Source organism: Sceloporus occidentalis, unplaced genomic scaffold (genome assembly GCF_023333645.1).
Source record: "Sceloporus occidentalis isolate IW3139 unplaced genomic scaffold, rSceOcc1.0.p SCAF_1, whole genome shotgun sequence".
NCBI lineage: Eukaryota > Metazoa > Chordata > Lepidosauria > Squamata > Phrynosomatidae > Sceloporus > Sceloporus occidentalis.
The window spans coordinates 160,187,959-160,206,283 of record NW_028316981.1 but is presented as its reverse complement, the minus strand read 5'-3'; the positions used below and the strand labels follow the sequence as shown (position 1 = coordinate 160,206,283).

Here is an 18,325-nt window from a genome sequence, read left to right as displayed (position 1 = left end):
TTAGCTATCATAACTTTCTCCAGAGCATCCTGCAAATGTTAGTTTGATGTGCTGATAATTTTCTTCATAGATCTTTAGTCCGCTGTCTTAGAACTGCAGTTCCCAGGATTCCGCGGTGATAGAGAACGTACTGTTAAATTTACTTATACTAACATCATTTGTGTTTCATTGACATGGTAATGTTTCTAAAAGGTGGAACAGGGAATTACTTGGCTTCTAAATTGAATTGTAGAAAAGGTCACTACAGAGATCTAGGCAAAAGAGAAGGAGCTGTATCACTCAGTGCTACTGATTATCCTTGCATTTTCCAATTCGTGCCTTGCGATAAGCTCAGGCAGCAATATCCTCCATGGCAATCAGCAGGAAAAATGAATATACTAGCAAGGGAAGCTACATTTCTGCCATGACACAATGGCTACTTGGATACTTAGAAATGCTTCTTAGAAAAAAAAAGAAACGGCACCTGAGCACATGAGCAATGGGCATGCATTCATTGTGCAAAGAAAAGGGCTGTCTAGGAAATCCCAGAGATGAGAATGTTCTAACCAAATTTGCTTGCCGGCTATGTGATTATGACATCAAAGGAGCCTCAACCAATGATAGTGAGGATGTTTTCCCTTCCTTTGGATGCTCTCCTCTCTGACAGTAGCTGTGTTGCGGGGCGGGCTTTTGTTACTTTCACGAGTTAAGATCCTCTGGAAGGGTGGAACTTCTGATCATCCTGGATGAGGAAACCTCTTTACTTCTCCCCATCCGGGGATTGAAGGCAATTGACCAAGGGACACTTTGGGCCTGGAAGGGTGGTAGGAGGGTGTTCTAGACCTGAGAAAGGAAAAGACTCTGACATGCCCATTGGTCTAGGCCAACCTGATTTCACAAATATGTGCCGAGTGTTTGCTTGAAATTGTACATTCTTCCAAGCAGAGGAGGAAGAAGAGAGGATGTAGGGAGTGATTCTGGTGTTCTTGTCACAAGGACCTCATCTAATACTGCCTGAAAGTGGGTGCATTGTTTCAAAGAGCTTGTGCCAGAAGAAGACAGTGAGCTCTCTTCTTCCACCTATTGCTTCTCTCTATAAGGCATTCTGCACATGTATCTCACAGTTGCAGCATGTTTCCTCATTGTCTGGAGATTAAAGTCATAAATTTAGGAGGAAGGGAAAGTAGGAGCAGAGTGGATGGGATTCCACAGATCTCAGTTTGCTTCTGCCTTGTGGTTAGAAATCTTTTCCTGCTAGCAGTATTACAACATCATTTTTTACTCTTTCCCACCACAGACTCTTTTCTCTGTTTGCCCCACAGCCTTATGTCTCAGTGGCCCAACAGATGGCACCCCCGAGTCCCAGTGGCAGCAGCAACAACAACAGCAGCAGCAGCAGCAGCAGCAGTGGGCCAGGCGGTGGAGGTGGTGGTGGGGACCAGCTGAGCAAAACAAATTTGTATATCCGGGGCCTGCACCCGGGTACCACAGACCAGGACCTTGTCAAGCTGTGTCAACCGTAAGTCTCTGGGATAAAGTGACATCAAGGAGAGAGCTCCTGTTATAGTGGGAATCAAAAGATTAAGGGCCCAAGGAGATATCTTACTGCACATAACATGCATCTCCTTCCCCTGGCTGGAATGGAAACCTTGGGCTTTCCCGGGTGATGCTTTTGTCATTCGTTGTAACGAAAGGTATAACATCAAATGATGCTGCAACAGCTGTGCATCCCAACGTGTTTATAAATGAGAGCCAGCATGGCCTAGTGGTGTGAGTGTTGGACTACAGCTCTGGAGACCAGGGTTTGATTCTCCTCTTGGCTATGAAACCCATTCAGTGACCTTGGGCAAGTCACATGCTCAGAGCCTCAAGGGAAGGTAATGGCAAACTTCTTCTGAATAAATCTTGCCAGGAAACCCCATGATAGGCTCACCTTAGGGTCACCATAAGTCAGAAATGCTGGCTTCTAGAACATGGGCACATAGCCCCAAAACCCCACCAAAAACGATGTTAATTCTGCTTTTGCTTCCTCTTCACATTTCATTTCATCTATTTATTTATGCTCATAGACCAAAATATAAACCAGACTATAAAATAAAATTATATGAGAGAGAGAGAGAGAGAAAGGCCACTAAAATTCATAAAGCATAAAACTCATATTTATGATTGATAAATTTGAGATTCACTTTGCCTCATCCTCCACTAGAGCCAAATTTGACAATGGATTGGTAGGGTTGGTTCTGAGCTTCTTGGCCCAAGTAAAAAATTCCATGGGGAGAGATCAGAGCTGAGAGAAAGGCAAGCTCCTCCCAAATCTTTGTATCTTTTTCCAAGGAGGCTTACACCATACCTATGATCCAGTGCCATGTATGTGGAGCTGGCAAAACAGGGCCTGATGCCAGACCTCCAGATGGAGGATGAAAGAGAGCACATGCACAGAAAGGAAGGTGACTAGGCTTGCAACTCCCCATCACTCTGACATTACAAGATGTCTTTGGACACTCATGCAGCTGTGTTACCTGTCATCACTGCTCTTAGTTATGTTGACCACTCCAATAAAAGCTGTTCTGCGCTCTTGTAAGTGCCCCTACACCTCAGTCTAGTTGGTATCCTTTCCCAGAAGGGCAAGAAATGTTCTTTTGGCATTGATATTGTGTGTGATCCATGGAGGTGATGTGAAGATAATTGTACCCTAGATAAGGAGTAATGAAGGAGAATTGTTTATTGGGGGAGAGGTTAATATTAAAACAATATTTAAATTAATATTTAAAAGTCTATAGATGCCTGTATACACACACACACACACACACACACACACACACACACACACAGAGAATCTATAATTTGCTATTCACCAGAGCTTGGAGAAGTTATTTTTTTGGACTACAGGTCCCAGAATACCGCAGCCATGGTGGCCAGAAGAGTTTCCTTTCCCAAGCTTTGGTATTTACATAGGGAAAGCTTGTCTATTTTATGTCTCCTACCTGCCAGGGTTTGCCCTATTCTACTTCTCCATTCCTTGTATAAATGAGTCTGGGGCAGGCTATAGAGCTTAAAGCCAGGAGGCCAGGGAGGGTGGGCAGGCAAGGGGCTGTTCCTCTGTCACCTCAGCTCACCCCAGCCAGGAATGCTGGATCCTTCCCCAAAGCCACACTTGACAAAACGGGCCTGCTTCAAAACCAGGAATCCGTTTTGAGTGTGAGGGAAGGGATCCTGGACAAGAGTTGCAAACTGCTGCTAGCAGAAGGAAGATATGGTGAGGGGAAGGGAACAGGTCCAGAAGTTGAGTCCTGGCAGTGGCCGGGAGCTGGGAATGCTGGTTTGTTTCTGATGTTGCCTTCCCCTCCTCCTCCCTCTCAATCTCTCTCTCTCTCTCTCTCTCTCAACAGTTGTGCTCAGTGCCCCTGGGGTGTCTCAGTCAGTTCCCACATCTGCAGAGTAGGAATTCCCCCTCTTCTCCCACCATCCCTCAAGCCAGAGTTCTCAGCACCACATTCAGTCCTGTGATCTGTCCCACTCTGAAACCCTGCAGCTGGACTCCCTTGAGCCTGGGCTGGGAGGCGCCAGAACTTGGTTGTTCTTGGCACCGCTTGGATTTCCTGGGCTTGTCCTTCCCCAGGCAGGAAATCCTGCTTGAGGTGAACAGGAAGCATGGGAGGTGGGGTTGCAGGGTAACTGGGATGGACTGTGAAGGGTTCAGCAGCTGTAGAGAGCGGGAAGACTGTCAGACTTATTTTGAAACATCAAACTAAGATTCAGTCGTTTTATTCATGCTGGCGGTTTATAATGACTGAACATATCTTGTTTAATTCAGTAGAAATTACTTTGGAATAAGCATGTGTAAAACTGAGCTTCACCTCAGTAAAAAGGAGTTGAAACCATCCTGTTCAGAGAAGCGTTCCCAGGCATTGCATAACTGTCACTTGCTATTTGATATTTCTTTGTTGTCTGTTTTACTGAATCATTTCCTGTATTGCTATGTATTTTATATGTATTATCCTACTAGAAAGGCCCCTTCCCCTCCACCACTCCCTTCTCCTTTTGTGTCGTGTCTTTTTAGATTGTAAGCCTGAGGGCAGGGAACCGTCCAATTAAAAAGATTGTATGTACAGCGCTGTGTAAATTTACAGCGCTTTATAAATAAAGGTTAATAATAATAATAATAATAATAATAATAATAATTCACCTTTAGTTAATTGATAAAATCATGCACGAATGGAATGCTTCTCTTTGGGAGAAAGAACTAAGGAGTACAATACCATGTTAGACAGAAGAGTTTGTTCTAGCAGATAAGTACCTCACAAGAACAATATTTAACTATTCAAAGCATGAAGGGATAGCTAATACAGGCTCTTATCTGAAATGCTTGGGACCAGAAGTGTTTTGAATTTTGGATTTTTATTTATTCATTTATTGGATTTTGGAATACCTGTATTTGCATATATGCACATAATGAGATATCTTGGACATAGGGCCCAGGTCTAAACATAAAATTCATTTATGTTTCATTCCATTCACATTCTATCATCTGAACTCTGCATTCTTCATGCCTGGAATTATATTGCGCAAAATCTGGTGAGGAGTTAGAACAACAGCATCACCTGCCCACCAAATTCTAAAATTTTTATTATGCAGGTTATAGTAGCATATATAAATTATCCTGCCTAATTTATTCTGCATCTGTCAGCCACAAGGGAGGAACAAGAAGTCATGTAGGACACTAAGGCCCTGTCTCCTGCCAAGCCTGTCTCTGGCTTCTGATATCTCTCTAAGTACTAATAGATTTTTAGAAAACTTCTTTCTATAGCCACAAGGATCAGGGGCTTGGTTTTTTTCTCTCCTCTTCCTCTTCCTTTTCTTCCTTCCTACCAAATATCATGTTTTTGAATTTGTCACCAGATAGTAAGTTCTATGATTACAGATGTGCAGGGCATAGAGTTTGGATGTGCCTGCTGGGTTGTCCCTGCATATTCTGTCTCTTGTCATGCAACAAACCAATCTTTGTCAAGGCTTGTGCCCTCTACAGAGCCAGTTCAATGAGTCTGCCACATGCCAGTGAAAGATTTTCATGGCGCACACCAACTGTATTTGCTAGTAAGCTTTATGTCTGTAAATTCATAGGATCACACATGGCCAAGTGTGGCTGTAGCATCATTGCTTGTAAATCACTTGCTTGTGCCAATATATGTACCAATTTCAGTTGTCATTTATGTTCATTGGAAGACAAATGATAAACCCAGCTACTACTTTGTTTGCTACATGAAACAGTGTAATCAAGGCATCACCTTGGAGTGAGAGGATGATCTTTCCCATTCCCTGGTTGGGCTCTTATGCTTTCAACAGTTACACAGTAGGTAAGATATTTAGTGAAACTGTTCCCAGAACTCAGATGTGATGATGGAAGAAGTATTACCTGTGGAATTTCTTTCTATTCTTCCAATTTATGGAATAGGGTGAGGGTCTTGTTGTGTGCTTTCAAGTCATTTTTGACTTGTGGCAACCCTAAGGAGACCCTATCTGGGAGGTTTCTTGGCAAGGTTTGTTCAGAGGCAATTTGCCTTTGCCTTTCTTTAAGGCTGAGAGAGTGTGACTTGACCAAGGTCACCCAGTGGATTTCCATGGCTGGGCGGGGATTCAAAACCAAGTCTTCAGAGTCATGGTCCAACACTCAAACCACTACACCATGTTGGCTTTCAGAGTAAGAGTAAACAGAGTAAAAGACATGAGTTCCAGTCAGATGGCAGACATTGCACTTCACATTTTAGAAATGTATAGTTAGCTGGGGAGATATATATCCAACATATATGCAAATTTGCACCAACAGTTCTAGCTACTAACCACTAGATGCTTTTAAGTTTACTGGATTGCCTCATAGAGCAGGAAGCATTTGGTGAACTTCAGTTACTATTGGAATTGCTTTAATTCTGTCACTGACCCTTATGCTTTTTCTGTGCTCTCAGATATGGCAAAATTGTTTCCACCAAGGCCATTCTGGACAAAACGACCAACAAATGCAAAGGTAGGTGCCAGCCAAGTTATGCTTTTGGATCCAGGGGAGAAAATAACCTTGTAGCTACACACAAGAGGGAGGTGGTGTGTAGGCTTGTTACCATTCCTCAGGTGCCTGGTGTCTGCTTCATGTTTTTACATGGGAACATTCGGAGTCAGAGTATTTTAATGTATGGTTTTAAATCACCTTCTGTGGGCCTGTGACTAAGAGCCCTTCTTATCCAAAGTCACCTTTTCTTTAATAGGTTGGTGGCAGTGTCATCTTAGGGGCTTCAAAATCTTGAAAACTAAACAAAGGTGTGAGAGAGGCGAGGATCAGAATTGGAATCTAGAGCCAAGTTTCCGGTAGAGGATGGGTTCTGTCTGGGAGATGGGGATGGGTTATCTGTGTGCTCCCACACAGGCGGTGCCTGTGTGGGGTGGGGAGTTGCATTCCTGTCATGCCAGACATTGCTGAGCCGAGGAGGGAGGAACACCCGCACAGAGTGAAGGCTTGGAGAGGGGAAAGGGAATCTCTCTGCAGCAGCTCAAATGCTATGCAAGTGAGGCAGGCCCTCATTCATCCCCTTTCCTGTCAGTATTTGCTACTTGGCCAGGTAGCATTAGCTCAGTGTCTCTCTGTGTGTGTACCTTCATGTCGCCTGTTGACTTATGCAACCCCATGGATTTCCTAGGGATTTCTTAGGCAAGGAAAATTTAGAGGTGGGTTTGCTGGTTTCTTCCTCTGAGGTGTAGCCCACAACACCTGGTATTTGTTGATACTCACTAGGGTGGGCCCTGCTTAGCTTCTGAGATCAGACGGGATCTGGTGCCTTTAAGGTATTTAGGCCCTCTCTATTGGTCCTCAAAATTTACACTAGCCGTGATGGGTGCTAGAAGGTGCAGTGCTGTAGAGAATAGAAAGAAAGGGGGGGAGAGGTGAAAAACGGTGTGCTGGGACCTGAAAATATGATTTGTTATAGGATGGGCTCAAGAAAATGTGTTAACTTTTAGAGCACAGAGTGTGGGTCATACAAAAGCAGGGTGAATAGTGCCAAACTCTATGATCCTCCAGCTGTTTTGTACTTTATCTCCCCAAAGCCTTCACAAATGACGATAGATTCTGGGAGCTGAAGTCTAAAACATCTGGAGGACCAAAGATGGAGAGTTGTGGCACAAAAGGGTTCCCCATATAATCAATTCCTCTGCTGCATAAGCAGGGTTCTCATGGACTATCAGCCTAGCTTTTATCTCCTTAATCCTACAGGGTATGGCTTTGTGGATTTTGACAGCCCCACAGCAGCTCAGAAGGCAGTGACAGCACTCAAAGCCAGTGGGGTACAGGCCCAGATGGCCAAGGTAAGATGTGTACTCCTGCATCTGCCAGCAGGGACTGACATCCCTTCCTTCAACTAAGGGGTGAAGCCTCCTCCTTGGCTAATCATTTTTAACCCATGATTAAGAATACCAAGCTATAGGAACAGCAGGTTCCCTGGAATTTCATCCAGCTCAGGCAAGCTCTTCCCCTGAGCCAATCTGCAAATACATTTTTGTGCCCTTTATATGTTATACCACTGTCATGGAAGCTGTTTTTATTTGAGTTCATTCCACAATACTGCTGTAATCTTTAAAGGGCACCCTTGATACAGGTTTGCTGTGATGACACTTCTGCTTGCCAGGAGCACTCAGCACAAACCTGTGTGTTTGGTGTGTTTCTCAGGTTTGCCCTTGACTCTCCATGGTCTCAGGCAACCATTTTGCTACAAGCAAACCAAGGACAGCAGTTTACCTAGGGATATGTTGAGAGCTTGGATGCGAATCAGACCTCTTATCCTTGATTTGCACTTCCCTGAGGAAAGCAGGCAGATGACCTTATCCCAGGGCAGATGATTTGAGTATCTCTCCTTGTATTGTCTCTTCTGACTGACTACGACTTTCCAGGCAGACAGAGATCTTTCCTTTTACCTGCTACCAGAACATTTTTTATCCTGGAGATGCCGGGAATTGAAGCTGGATCTTCTGCATGCAGAACAAATATGTATCTATTGGACTGTATATCAGATGTCTCAACCATTTCATGATTTTGGTAGTTAAATCAAGCTAGCAGGGAGAGCCCTCAGGGGCTCAAACCAGTAGATACACAAGGAAAAGATGTCTCCCTCATTGGCTGTCTCCATTGGAGAAGATGTTGTTGTTATTTTGGATCTGTCCAGGCCATTTGTAAAGGCCTCTACATTTTTTTGAGTCTAAGAGAAGCTGCACATTTTACGCAGCTCATGTTTCATACTGGTGTTCTGCTAGTGCTTCCCACAGCAAATACATAACAGTACATGCATGCACCTGTGTCTTTAAACATCTTTGTATACCTATTTGGACACCTTGGCATTTCAGAATGCATGCACAAATATGCATGCATTATGCATACTCTGTGCATACTGTGGAAAACACTGGTGTTTGCGCATTCTTCACATCCGTTTTGAAATCCCAGGTCCTTTCAGTGCTTCCAAGCCTCAGCTTTTCCTTTGGTATCCCAACCCTTGGTTTTTCAGTAAGGTTGCCCCAAGCACTGTAGGTGCTTGTAAACTGACTTCTCATTGTTTAGTTCTCCACCTGTACTGAGAGCCTTTATTATGCACAGAGGTTGGGATATGGCAAGTGTGAGCAGAGAGAGGCTATGAATTCAGGGAAAGAAGGGACAGTTTGAAAGGAATGAGTCCCAAGGGATGGGATGGACTATTGCTAAGCAACAGCCTGACTTCCTTGTTTCCATAGCAACAGGAACAGGATCCTACCAACCTCTACCTGTCAAACCTGCCTTTGGGCATGGACGAGGCTGAACTGGAGTCGATGCTGAAGCCATTTGGACAAGTCATCTCCACACGCATCCTGCGCGATGCCAGCGGCACCAGCCGGGGAGTGGGCTTTGCCAGGTGAGGAAGGAAGGCAAGCAGGGTAGGATAGCTTTCCTTGTTCAGTGGCACACTGCCTTGTGCTTCAGTCCTAAACAGTGTATGCATTTTTATGCATGATTATCCTGACACCATGGTGGTAGCTTGGACATTTGTGCTGCCTAATGTTCATTTCCTTCTCAGATCACTGCACATTCATTTTCCCCCTCTGTTGGTAAGGTGCTATGTTCTCACAGAAATCCACACATACTTGTCCATGCATTGACCTGCAGCCCTCACATGAATGAGAGTCTTGGCCTAAACCCATTTCTATAAGCATGTGGTTCCACAAGGGCTTTTACACAAACACTTGCTTGGACAAAATCCTTCCTTAGGCATGGCAAGCTTGCAAGTGATTGACTGATTCATTTATTGCTGTTTCTCAGCCCTGGAACTCAGGGCAGCCCTTTAAAGATTAAAACAAAAAGAGCTAAAAGTGCAACATTAAAAATATACAAATGTTAACAGGTAATTATTATATCAATAGAGTTAAAGCAATTTTAAGACATATCTATTAAAAAGCAAGAAACCCAGCCACTACTGCACATTATTTAGGGCTGTTTCCCTATAAAAATCAGTTCCCAAAAGCCTGTAGAAACAAGAAACCACCATTCCTTACTTCCAGAAGGCCACTGTGGAGGATGCTCATCTAGTCTCTCTGTAAATGAAGTTTCAGAGTCAAAGAGCAGTTGCTGAGAAGGCCCTCTCCAGTATTCATGCCAGTGGGAGTAGTGAAAGAGAGAGAGAGAGACTTCCCCTGAAGCTTTCAAAACCTAGAAGGGTCATATAGGACAATATGAACCACCAGATAACTTGGATTCAATCCATATAGGGCTTTATAGGCCATAACCAGTATTTGGAATTATGCCCAGAAACAGACTGATAGCCAGGGGAGCTGTAGTAACAAGGGAGTTGTGTATTCCCTATAACTAGCCTCAGTCAACAGTCTGGCTGCAGCTTTTCAGACCAGCTCAAGTTTCTGACCATTCTTCAAAGGCAGCCTCATGTAGGACACCCCAATTAACATAGAAAGCTAGGTCTAGAATACGCCCAGCATAGGAACAGGGTCAAATACCACGTGGATCAGACCCATGATCGTCATGGACAACATGAATTCCTGAGCCTCTCATGATGGACATCTCAGCATGAATGTCAAAGTGCCCCAAACCAACAAGCCAAGTGGACTCACAACGCTAATCCCAAGACCACCCTGGCTAGCTCAGGAAGGTAGACTGTTGACCAACTATATGGACAGTACACCTACAGAATCCTTTTTCTGCCTTGGCCACCCACCATCAAACACATACACTGTGGACTCTAGAGTAGGTGAAGGAAGTGGGATCTGGATAGGCCACCATGTTTCTCCCTCCCTAAGTCTTGCCTCCTCCTGTGTAGACACCACTGGCATGCATAGTTGAGTAAGATTACCCTACCACCACCATCCACTCATATTTTAAAAATATGAAATACCCCTGTTCTTGGTGCAGAGAGGAGGTTGCATTTTAACATATAGTGGCCCCTTCCTATATGCGGCAAATCCGTTCTGGGACACACACACACGGTACTGGAAAAACCACGTATGGTTAAATCCCATTATTTTCTATGGTGGTGCGTTTCCATGCCTGTGGCGCCTGCACCATTTTGTCCACTGTGGCTTGCCTTATGCGTAAGCTCAAATCCGTGTAAGGCAAGCCCGTGTATGGTGCGGGCGCACTGTATATCACAGGCCTTAGTGGATTATAGGAAGTTAGGAACAACCCAGAAAATGCAACTATTTGAGTTTTTCTAACCTTTGCAAGTTTGGTATGGATGTTATTTTTCAGAGACATTGCCATGTTAATCTGGAATATCAGTATGCTAAGGAATCTTGTAGCACTTTTGACTGAGCAAAAGAATTTGTAACAAAAGCTTATGCTGCAATGTCCTTTGCTCCATTAGTCTCCAAGGTGCTACAAGATCCCTTTGCATAGAGATGTTTTTATGTTCAGCAAGAGGATCAGCTTCCTAAACTAGTACCCTCCCCCCATGCCTTCAAAGCCATTTCTCTTGGTGCTTAGGAATCTTTAGGGTAGGAATTAGCAACTTGTGTTGTTGGAGTGCATCCCTCACCACTGGAAATATACCGTATTTTCTGGCATATAAGACGACTGGGCGTATAAGATGACCTCCAACTTTTATTATAAAAAAATAGCGTTTAGGATATACTCACCGTATAAGGATAACCCTTTTCCTCGGAAGCCAGCAGCCGTCCGTGCACGCGCACGCCGGCTTCTAAGGGGCTTCCGAAGGCCCCTTAGAAGCCGGCGCGAGGCTGCTGGCTCCCCAGGCCTCCGGAGGCCTGAGAAGCCGGCGGCCGAGCGAGCGCACCCAGCATACAAGATGGCCCTCGACTTTTGACCCAATTTTAGTCATCTTGTATGCCGGAAAATATGGTAGTTAAACAACATTTTCAGTGCCTCACTTTGCTCACCACTGGTTTAGTGTTATGTACTGTGCGAATCTGATCCATGATGTTGTGAGTTTTCCTACCCACCCCCTTTCAGTACACACCAAAGTTGCTGGCATGCATCACAGATGGAGAAATTCATAGTTTGATGGTCCTGATTCACACAGTACTAAAACAATGTGATGACCACAGTATCTAGTTAGATTTATGAAGAACTGTTGTGAACAAGAGCACTGATGGAGCAATGAGGCTAGCAATTGGGAGTGTCTGAGTATGGGACCATAAAAGACTTGGCCCTAAATGAGGATGAACAAAAATAATTACTTAGGGTAGGACATAACTTTTTATGTTTTTATGTTAATTTTATACTGCTTTAACTAGTTGATTTTAATTATTTTAAAATTCCCATTGTAAAGTTTTTACAATATACAACAATAAAAACAACAAGCCCCACAAAACCCCGACCCAACCCTCCCTCCCAACTATAAAATTAAACAGTAAAAAATGTTTAAAAAGTACATAACAAAGTTAAAAAACAAATCACAAATAAAAATAATAAAAGGATGGGGATTCAATTGGTTCTGGACATTATCAATCGGGGAAGACCTGCCGGAAGAGAAAGGTTTTTGTCGCCTCTTTAAAAGCCTTGAGTGAGGATAATTGGTGAATCTCTTCCGGCAGGTCATTCCAAGTTTTTGGAGCAGTGACAGACATTGTAAAGTTTTTAAAATGTTTTTATCTTGTGAACCACCTTGGGTCCCTTTCTGGGAGAAAGGCGGCATTAAATTAAAATAAAATAAGGAGCACAGTTAGAGATGGCAAACCTTGAAAATTTTTATGAAAGGCATTGAGGACCTTTGTCTTTCTACCTCATATAGAGCCAGCAAAGTATTGTGGTTTGGATATTGGACTTGGGAGACTAGGGTTTGAATCACAGCTTGGCCACGTAAACCCACTGGGTGACCTTGGGCAAGTCACACTCTCTCAACCTCAGAGGATGGCAATGGCAAACCCCCTCTGAAGAAACTTGCCAAGAAAACCCCATTATAGGGTCACCTTAGGGTTGCCATAAGTTGGAAATGACTTGAAGGCACACAACACACACACACAGAGCAAAAGAAAAAGGCTGCTCCAGGTCATACCCATTATTTTCCTGAAAATTATCCAATCTCACTGGCCCGTATTTGCCAGGTTGTAGAAATACTTTAGGATTTACATATCCCAAGGCCAGGATGACGTTTGAATGCTGTGGCATGTGGGTGAACAGCCACATGAATTCCACAGGCTCATCTTTGTGTGCTAGTAGCTTGGTGTAGTGGTTTAAATGTTGGACTAGGACACTGAGAGACCAGGGTTCAAATCTCTGCTTAGCCATGGAAACCCACTGGGTGACCTTGGGCAATTCAAGTTGTCAACCTTGGAGGGCAAACCCCTTCTGAATAAACTCTGCCAAGAAAACACTGTGATAGGTATGCCTTAGGGTCTCTGTAAGTTGGAAAATACTTGAAGGCACACAACAAAAACAATGGTGGTAGTAGAAGCTACATCCTGCTTTGTCCTAGAATGCCCCTCTACCAGGTTTCCATCTCTTACTGGATAAAGCCTGGTTCCTTTTTTTCCTGCTCCACTGGAACATTCTCTCATCATCACCTCATATTGAGGGAGGGGATTGAGAACTGCTGCTATGTCATTTCTGAAAGGAGAAGTAGGAATGATAGGATAATAAGGGTTAACTGGACTAGGCTTTATTGTTCCTGATGTAATAAGAATAAAGTTAAAACGAAGGATTGCTGGGGAGGGATAGAGGCTCATATTCCCCATTTGACTGAGCCACTCTTCCTCCTTCCCCTTCCCACTGCCACATGCAGCAGCTGTCAGTTATTTTCTCCCTGGTGCTGGGAATGCCTGTGCAGTGGCCCTTTAAAGAGGGAAATGATAATTGGAGAGTAATGCATGCTAGCCTGACAGTGTGTAAACAGTGGCCAGCATTCTTGAGAACTCTTTGCAGTACTGGAATCTGATCATCTGGAATTGAGGGTGACTTACCATAGGTGGTTTGACAAATGTTAGATGGCAAAACTGAATGGTCCATTGTTCTTTATATTTCCCAGGTTTGTCATAATGTTAGATTTTGCACTCCTAGATTCAGTTTTAAAAGTCATTGCATGGGAATGTTACCTGAGAGTTAGTTATCTACATGACTTTTCCAATCTGTGGCCAAAGGCCTGTTGAATTTTGTTTATGGATTAAGTTCTGAGGAAGTCATGTGTGCCTACTTCCCTCAGAATCACATTAAAAATTCAAGTTCTTGAACATAAGGGAGAGGGTGACAGCTGATTTGTGGGTACTAAGTAGTATTCTATCTTCTAGGGGTGCCAACATTTACAGGCTTGCCAACAATCTACTGCATTTTCAACAACTATGCCCCATACTTTAAGGCAATAAAGAGCAGGTGGTTTATAAACTTGTTTTAAGTTGATACCCATCACTGAAAAGATTTCACACGCTCATGACTACATCTTCCCTGATGGTTTCTTTTCATTTCTTCCTCAGAATGGAATCTACGGAAAAGTGTGAAGCGATCATCACCCATTTCAATGGCAAATATATCAAAACACCCCCAGGGGTACCAGGTGAGCAAGGAAGGAGAATGGCATACAAAACAAAGGCTGTAGTAGAATATATAGAGCATGATGGTAGGTGAACACAGTTTTTACATGTTAGAGTCATGTAAGATAGCTTTTCCTATGTGATTGTCTTGGCCAGAGTAACAGCTGGCATAGATGGTAGTCATGGCATGATGATAGAGGTGAAATGGCTGTGGTGATTGGAGCAGAAGACCCATCAGTGGAACCCATCTCTGACAGAAGACAAAGTGGCCCTGCCAGCTTCAAAGCTGCATAGAAGCCAGCTGGGCAGCAGTCTCTGGAGAAGAGATAGCTTTGGTGGCTTTCTATTATTGTTGCTATTTTTAATTTATTTATAGCCCATCTTTCTCCCAATATAGAGACTCAGGGCAGCTAGCAACAAATTTAAAACTATAATTTTAAAACAGTGCAAAAGCATTAAACAGTATAAATATAAAGTTTAAAAAACAATTAAACAATTACGAAAGTTGAAAACATTACACATTAAAAATATTAAAATGTATTAAAAACTACTACAAACCTTAACATCTGAATTGCATAACATTTTAAAAGCCCATCCATCATCAGTTTGAAAAGCCTGATGGCACAGTTTTTACCTGCTGCAGAAAGGAGAGGTGGGATGGGACCATCCTGGCCTCTCTAGGGAAGAGAGTTCAGAGCCTGGGAGCAGCCACTGCGAAGGCCCTCACCCTTGTTCTTGTCAAACAAGCCTGAGAGGGTGGTGGGACAGAGAGAAGGGCCTCTCCTGATGATAATAATAACAATAATAATATATTTATATCCCGCCTCTTCCGCTTTGAGGATCGAGGCGGGTAACAGCAAAGTGAATACAATATACAACAATAAAAACAACAAGCCCCACAAGACCCCGACCCAACCCGCCCTCCCAACTATAAAATTAAACAGTAAAAAATGTTTAAAAAGAACATAACAATACATCAACGTTAAAAAACAAATCACAAATAAAAATAATAAAAAGAGGGGGATTCAATTGGTTCTGGACATTATCAATCGGGGAAGGCCTGCTGGAAGAGAAAGGTTTTTGTCACCTTTTTAAAAGCCTCGAATGAGGATAATTGACGAATCTCTTCTGGCAGGTCATTCCAAGTTTTTGGAGCAGTGACAGAAAAGGCCCTCTGGGAGGTCACCACCAGTCTGGTCTTTCTAGATTGTAAGAGGTTTTTCCCAGAGGATCGGAGTGTGCGGGAAGGATTGTATGGGAGGAGGCGTTCCTTCAAGTAGACTGGACCCAGGCCATGTAGGGCTTTATAGGTGATAACTAACACCTTGTACTGTGCCCGGAAGCTAATAGGCAGCCAATGTAGTGATTTTAAAATAGGTATAATATGGTCAAAATGGGATTTTCCGGCGACCAGTCTGGCTGCCATGTTTTGTATCAATTGGAGCTTCCGGACGTGGCACAAAGGTTGCCCCATGTAGATTGCATTGCAGAAATCAAGATGAGAGGTTACTAGAGCATGTACAACCGTTTCTAGGTCCCGCTGCTCCAGGTAGGGGCGCAACTGGCGTATCAGCCAAAACTGATAGCAGGCACTCCTGGCTGTTGCATCAATCTGAGAAGACAGTTGAAGCGACAAATCCAGGAGCACCCCCAAGCTGCGGATGCAGTCTTTCAGGGGAAGTGTAACCCCATCTAGAACTAGCGAACTTATCTCCATACCCGGATTGGGATTACCTATCATGAGTACCTCCATTTTATTTGGATTCAGCTTAAGTCTATTTTCCCTCATCCAATCCATTACCGACTTCAGGCAGTCATTCGGGGGGAGATGCCCTCCTTGGTCACTGAAACAGTCCAAGACATAGAGAAATAAATTTGGGTGTCATCAGTGTACTGATAACATCCCGCCCCATGTCTCCGGATGATCTCACCCAGCGGCTTCATGTAAATGTTAAACAGCATGGGGGACAGAATGGCACCCCGAGGGACGCCAGATGATCATCTTAGCAGTCTAATGGACTCATAAAGCGAGATGTGGTCCTTCAAGTAACCTGGACCCTAGCTGTATAGGGCTTCCATAGTCATTCCCAACCCACCTCTGTTATATTCTGCTGCTTCAATCACTCTCACACTTTCTGGTTTTCATTGGTGCTTGAGATAAAAAGAAGAGAAAGAATATTTTGCAGAACTTGGGGAGGTCCCAGTTTTGGACTCACAACTCTCAGAATTCCCCAGTCGACATGGCCAGTGACCATGCTGGCTGGAAGGTTTGGGGAGTTGTATTCCAAAAAATGCTGGGATTTTGGAACTTGTAATCCAGTATTTTTCTACTAACGTTACTTTATAAGTGAGGAAGAAAACCTTGTCTTTGGAAGGGTTCAGTTCCTTTTCTCTGCACACCCTTTTTATTTAATGTGTACCATCACATGGATGTTTTACACATGATGGGACACGCACAAAGACAATAAGCATAACTAACACCTATCACTTCTAGTCAGACCCCTAGTCCATTGTATGGCATGGTATTGTTTATATACAAGGCATTTCTTTCAAGAGGAGCTTGTACCACCACCAGTAGATTTTACTGAATTTGTAAACTGATTGTGCCAGCACAAAGTTGTAGTTTCAATGTTGGACCCTCGGAGACCAGGGTTCAAATCTTCACTTGGCCATGGAAACCCACTGAGTGACCTTGAGCAAGTCATACTTTGTCTCAACCTCAGAGGAAGGCAATGCCAACCCTCCTGACCTGATCTTGTGAAGAAATCCCTGTGATAGATTTGCCTCAGCATCATGATAAGTGCAAAATGACTTGAAAGCAATCAACAAGAAGAAGTAACTGGCTGATTGGCATGTTGATCGAAGGAGAGGAAATCCCAGATGAATGTTCTGTAGACAAGTGGCCCATGTGGGCTGTCATTGAAGGTGTACAAGAGCACTATGTATTCTTTTCCTTCTGTGAGAAAAAAATTGAAATGTGTTCCTGTTGGCTAGCAGCTAAAGCAAGCACTAACTGTGGACCAAACAAAACATAGGCTATCTCACAAGCCTGAGTGTCTGTCTGGTTTTATATTGAAAGCTCCCATTTCTTTGTGGATACAGGTAGATGTTTCTCATGAGGAAAGTTCTGTGTGCCTGGCATTGGTGTTAAGAGTGACAATCTATTCAGTTTAATGCCAATAGTGTTAATAAGGACTATACCATGTTGGGGCTTCTCATGTGTACTGGTTCACCTTGTACCTAGCTAATAGCCCACTCCACAGATATTTATCAACTGTGAATGTTTTATTTGTCTTGAAGCTGGAGGAGAAAAAACAAGCAGGTTGTCTATAGGCCATGGGGAATTATATTGGTGTGAGGGAACTCTCATTAAATAGGAAAGGAGCATAGAACCAGCAGCCAGAGCAGTAGGGATTACTTGTTTAGTGAAAGAGGCACAGTTTGGTTACCTTGTTGTGAGTCTTAACATATTCAGGACTAAAGGCAGCAATACAGCAGGCTGGTGTCAGAGGTGAAGATTAACAAGGATCAGAGCTAGGACGGATCTTGGAGTGGCATTCAGAACAGGCAGGTCAGCGAGGTGGCTCAGCTAAGCTGTTAAGAAGTGACCTTTATCTTGGGACAGAAGCACGCTAGCAGAGCTTCAGAGTTGGGAAACATCACAGGAACAAGGGAGGATACAGATGTGAAATCAGTAGAGCATCTCAGTGCTAACTTAACTCTCTCTCCCTGTGCAGCACCCCCAGATCCGTTGCTTTGCAAATTTGCTGATGGTGGCCAGAAGAAACGGCAGAATCAGGGCAAATATGTGCAGAATGGACGAGCCTGGCCACGGGAAAGTGACACGGTAAGAAAAAGGGCAGGAGAGAACAGGAGGTCTAAATATGCCAGAAAGCAGGTTTGCATGAATATGCACATGCTTCTAAACTCAGCTTCCTTAACCAGTTCACAGCTGTGAGTTGGAGGTGGTGGTGGAGGCACATTCCAGAGTTTGGACAAGTTCTTTTTTGGATTAAAATTCCCAGAATCTTCCAGCCAGTGGCCACTCTGGCCTGGGTAATTCTGAAAGTTAAAAAGTCAATTGTCCATGCTGTGGCATTTCCCCCTGCTTCCCCTCCCTTTCTGACTGCTGAGCCAGAAAAGGGGCTTATTTCTGCCTGGAGCAGACTGGAGAATCAGTCTTTTCCTTCCATTCACTGTCCAGGCAAGGGAAAGTGGAGAGGCCTGGGCAGAAACTGATGGGCCAGCTGAGGAATCATTATAGCTCATACCTGACTTGTGCACTGAAGTTCCTCATCTCTGCTGTGCCAGTTTTGCCTGCCAGCCTAGTTGAGGGTCCAGCTGGCGAGACTCA

The 18,325-nt window shown here is 43.8% G+C and overlaps 1 protein-coding gene across 2 annotated transcripts in view; it reads left to right on the top strand.

Moving 5' to 3' along the window:
• Window positions 1–18,325, top strand: part of RBMS2 (RNA binding motif single stranded interacting protein 2) — a 97,229-nt gene that overhangs the window by 65,145 nt on the left and 13,759 nt on the right. For both annotated transcript variants that reach the window (XM_089479202.1, XM_089479193.1), the window contains exons 2-7: window positions 1,302–1,498; window positions 5,940–5,998; window positions 7,235–7,326; window positions 8,740–8,897; window positions 13,915–13,994; window positions 17,709–17,818. In XM_089479202.1, the coding sequence (XP_089335328.1) occupies window positions 1,326–1,498; window positions 5,940–5,998; window positions 7,235–7,326; window positions 8,740–8,897; window positions 13,915–13,994; window positions 17,709–17,818 (672 nt within the window). In that variant the 5' untranslated portion in view covers window positions 1,302–1,325. The remainder of the gene's footprint in view (window positions 1–1,301; window positions 1,499–5,939; window positions 5,999–7,234; window positions 7,327–8,739; window positions 8,898–13,914; window positions 13,995–17,708; window positions 17,819–18,325) is intronic.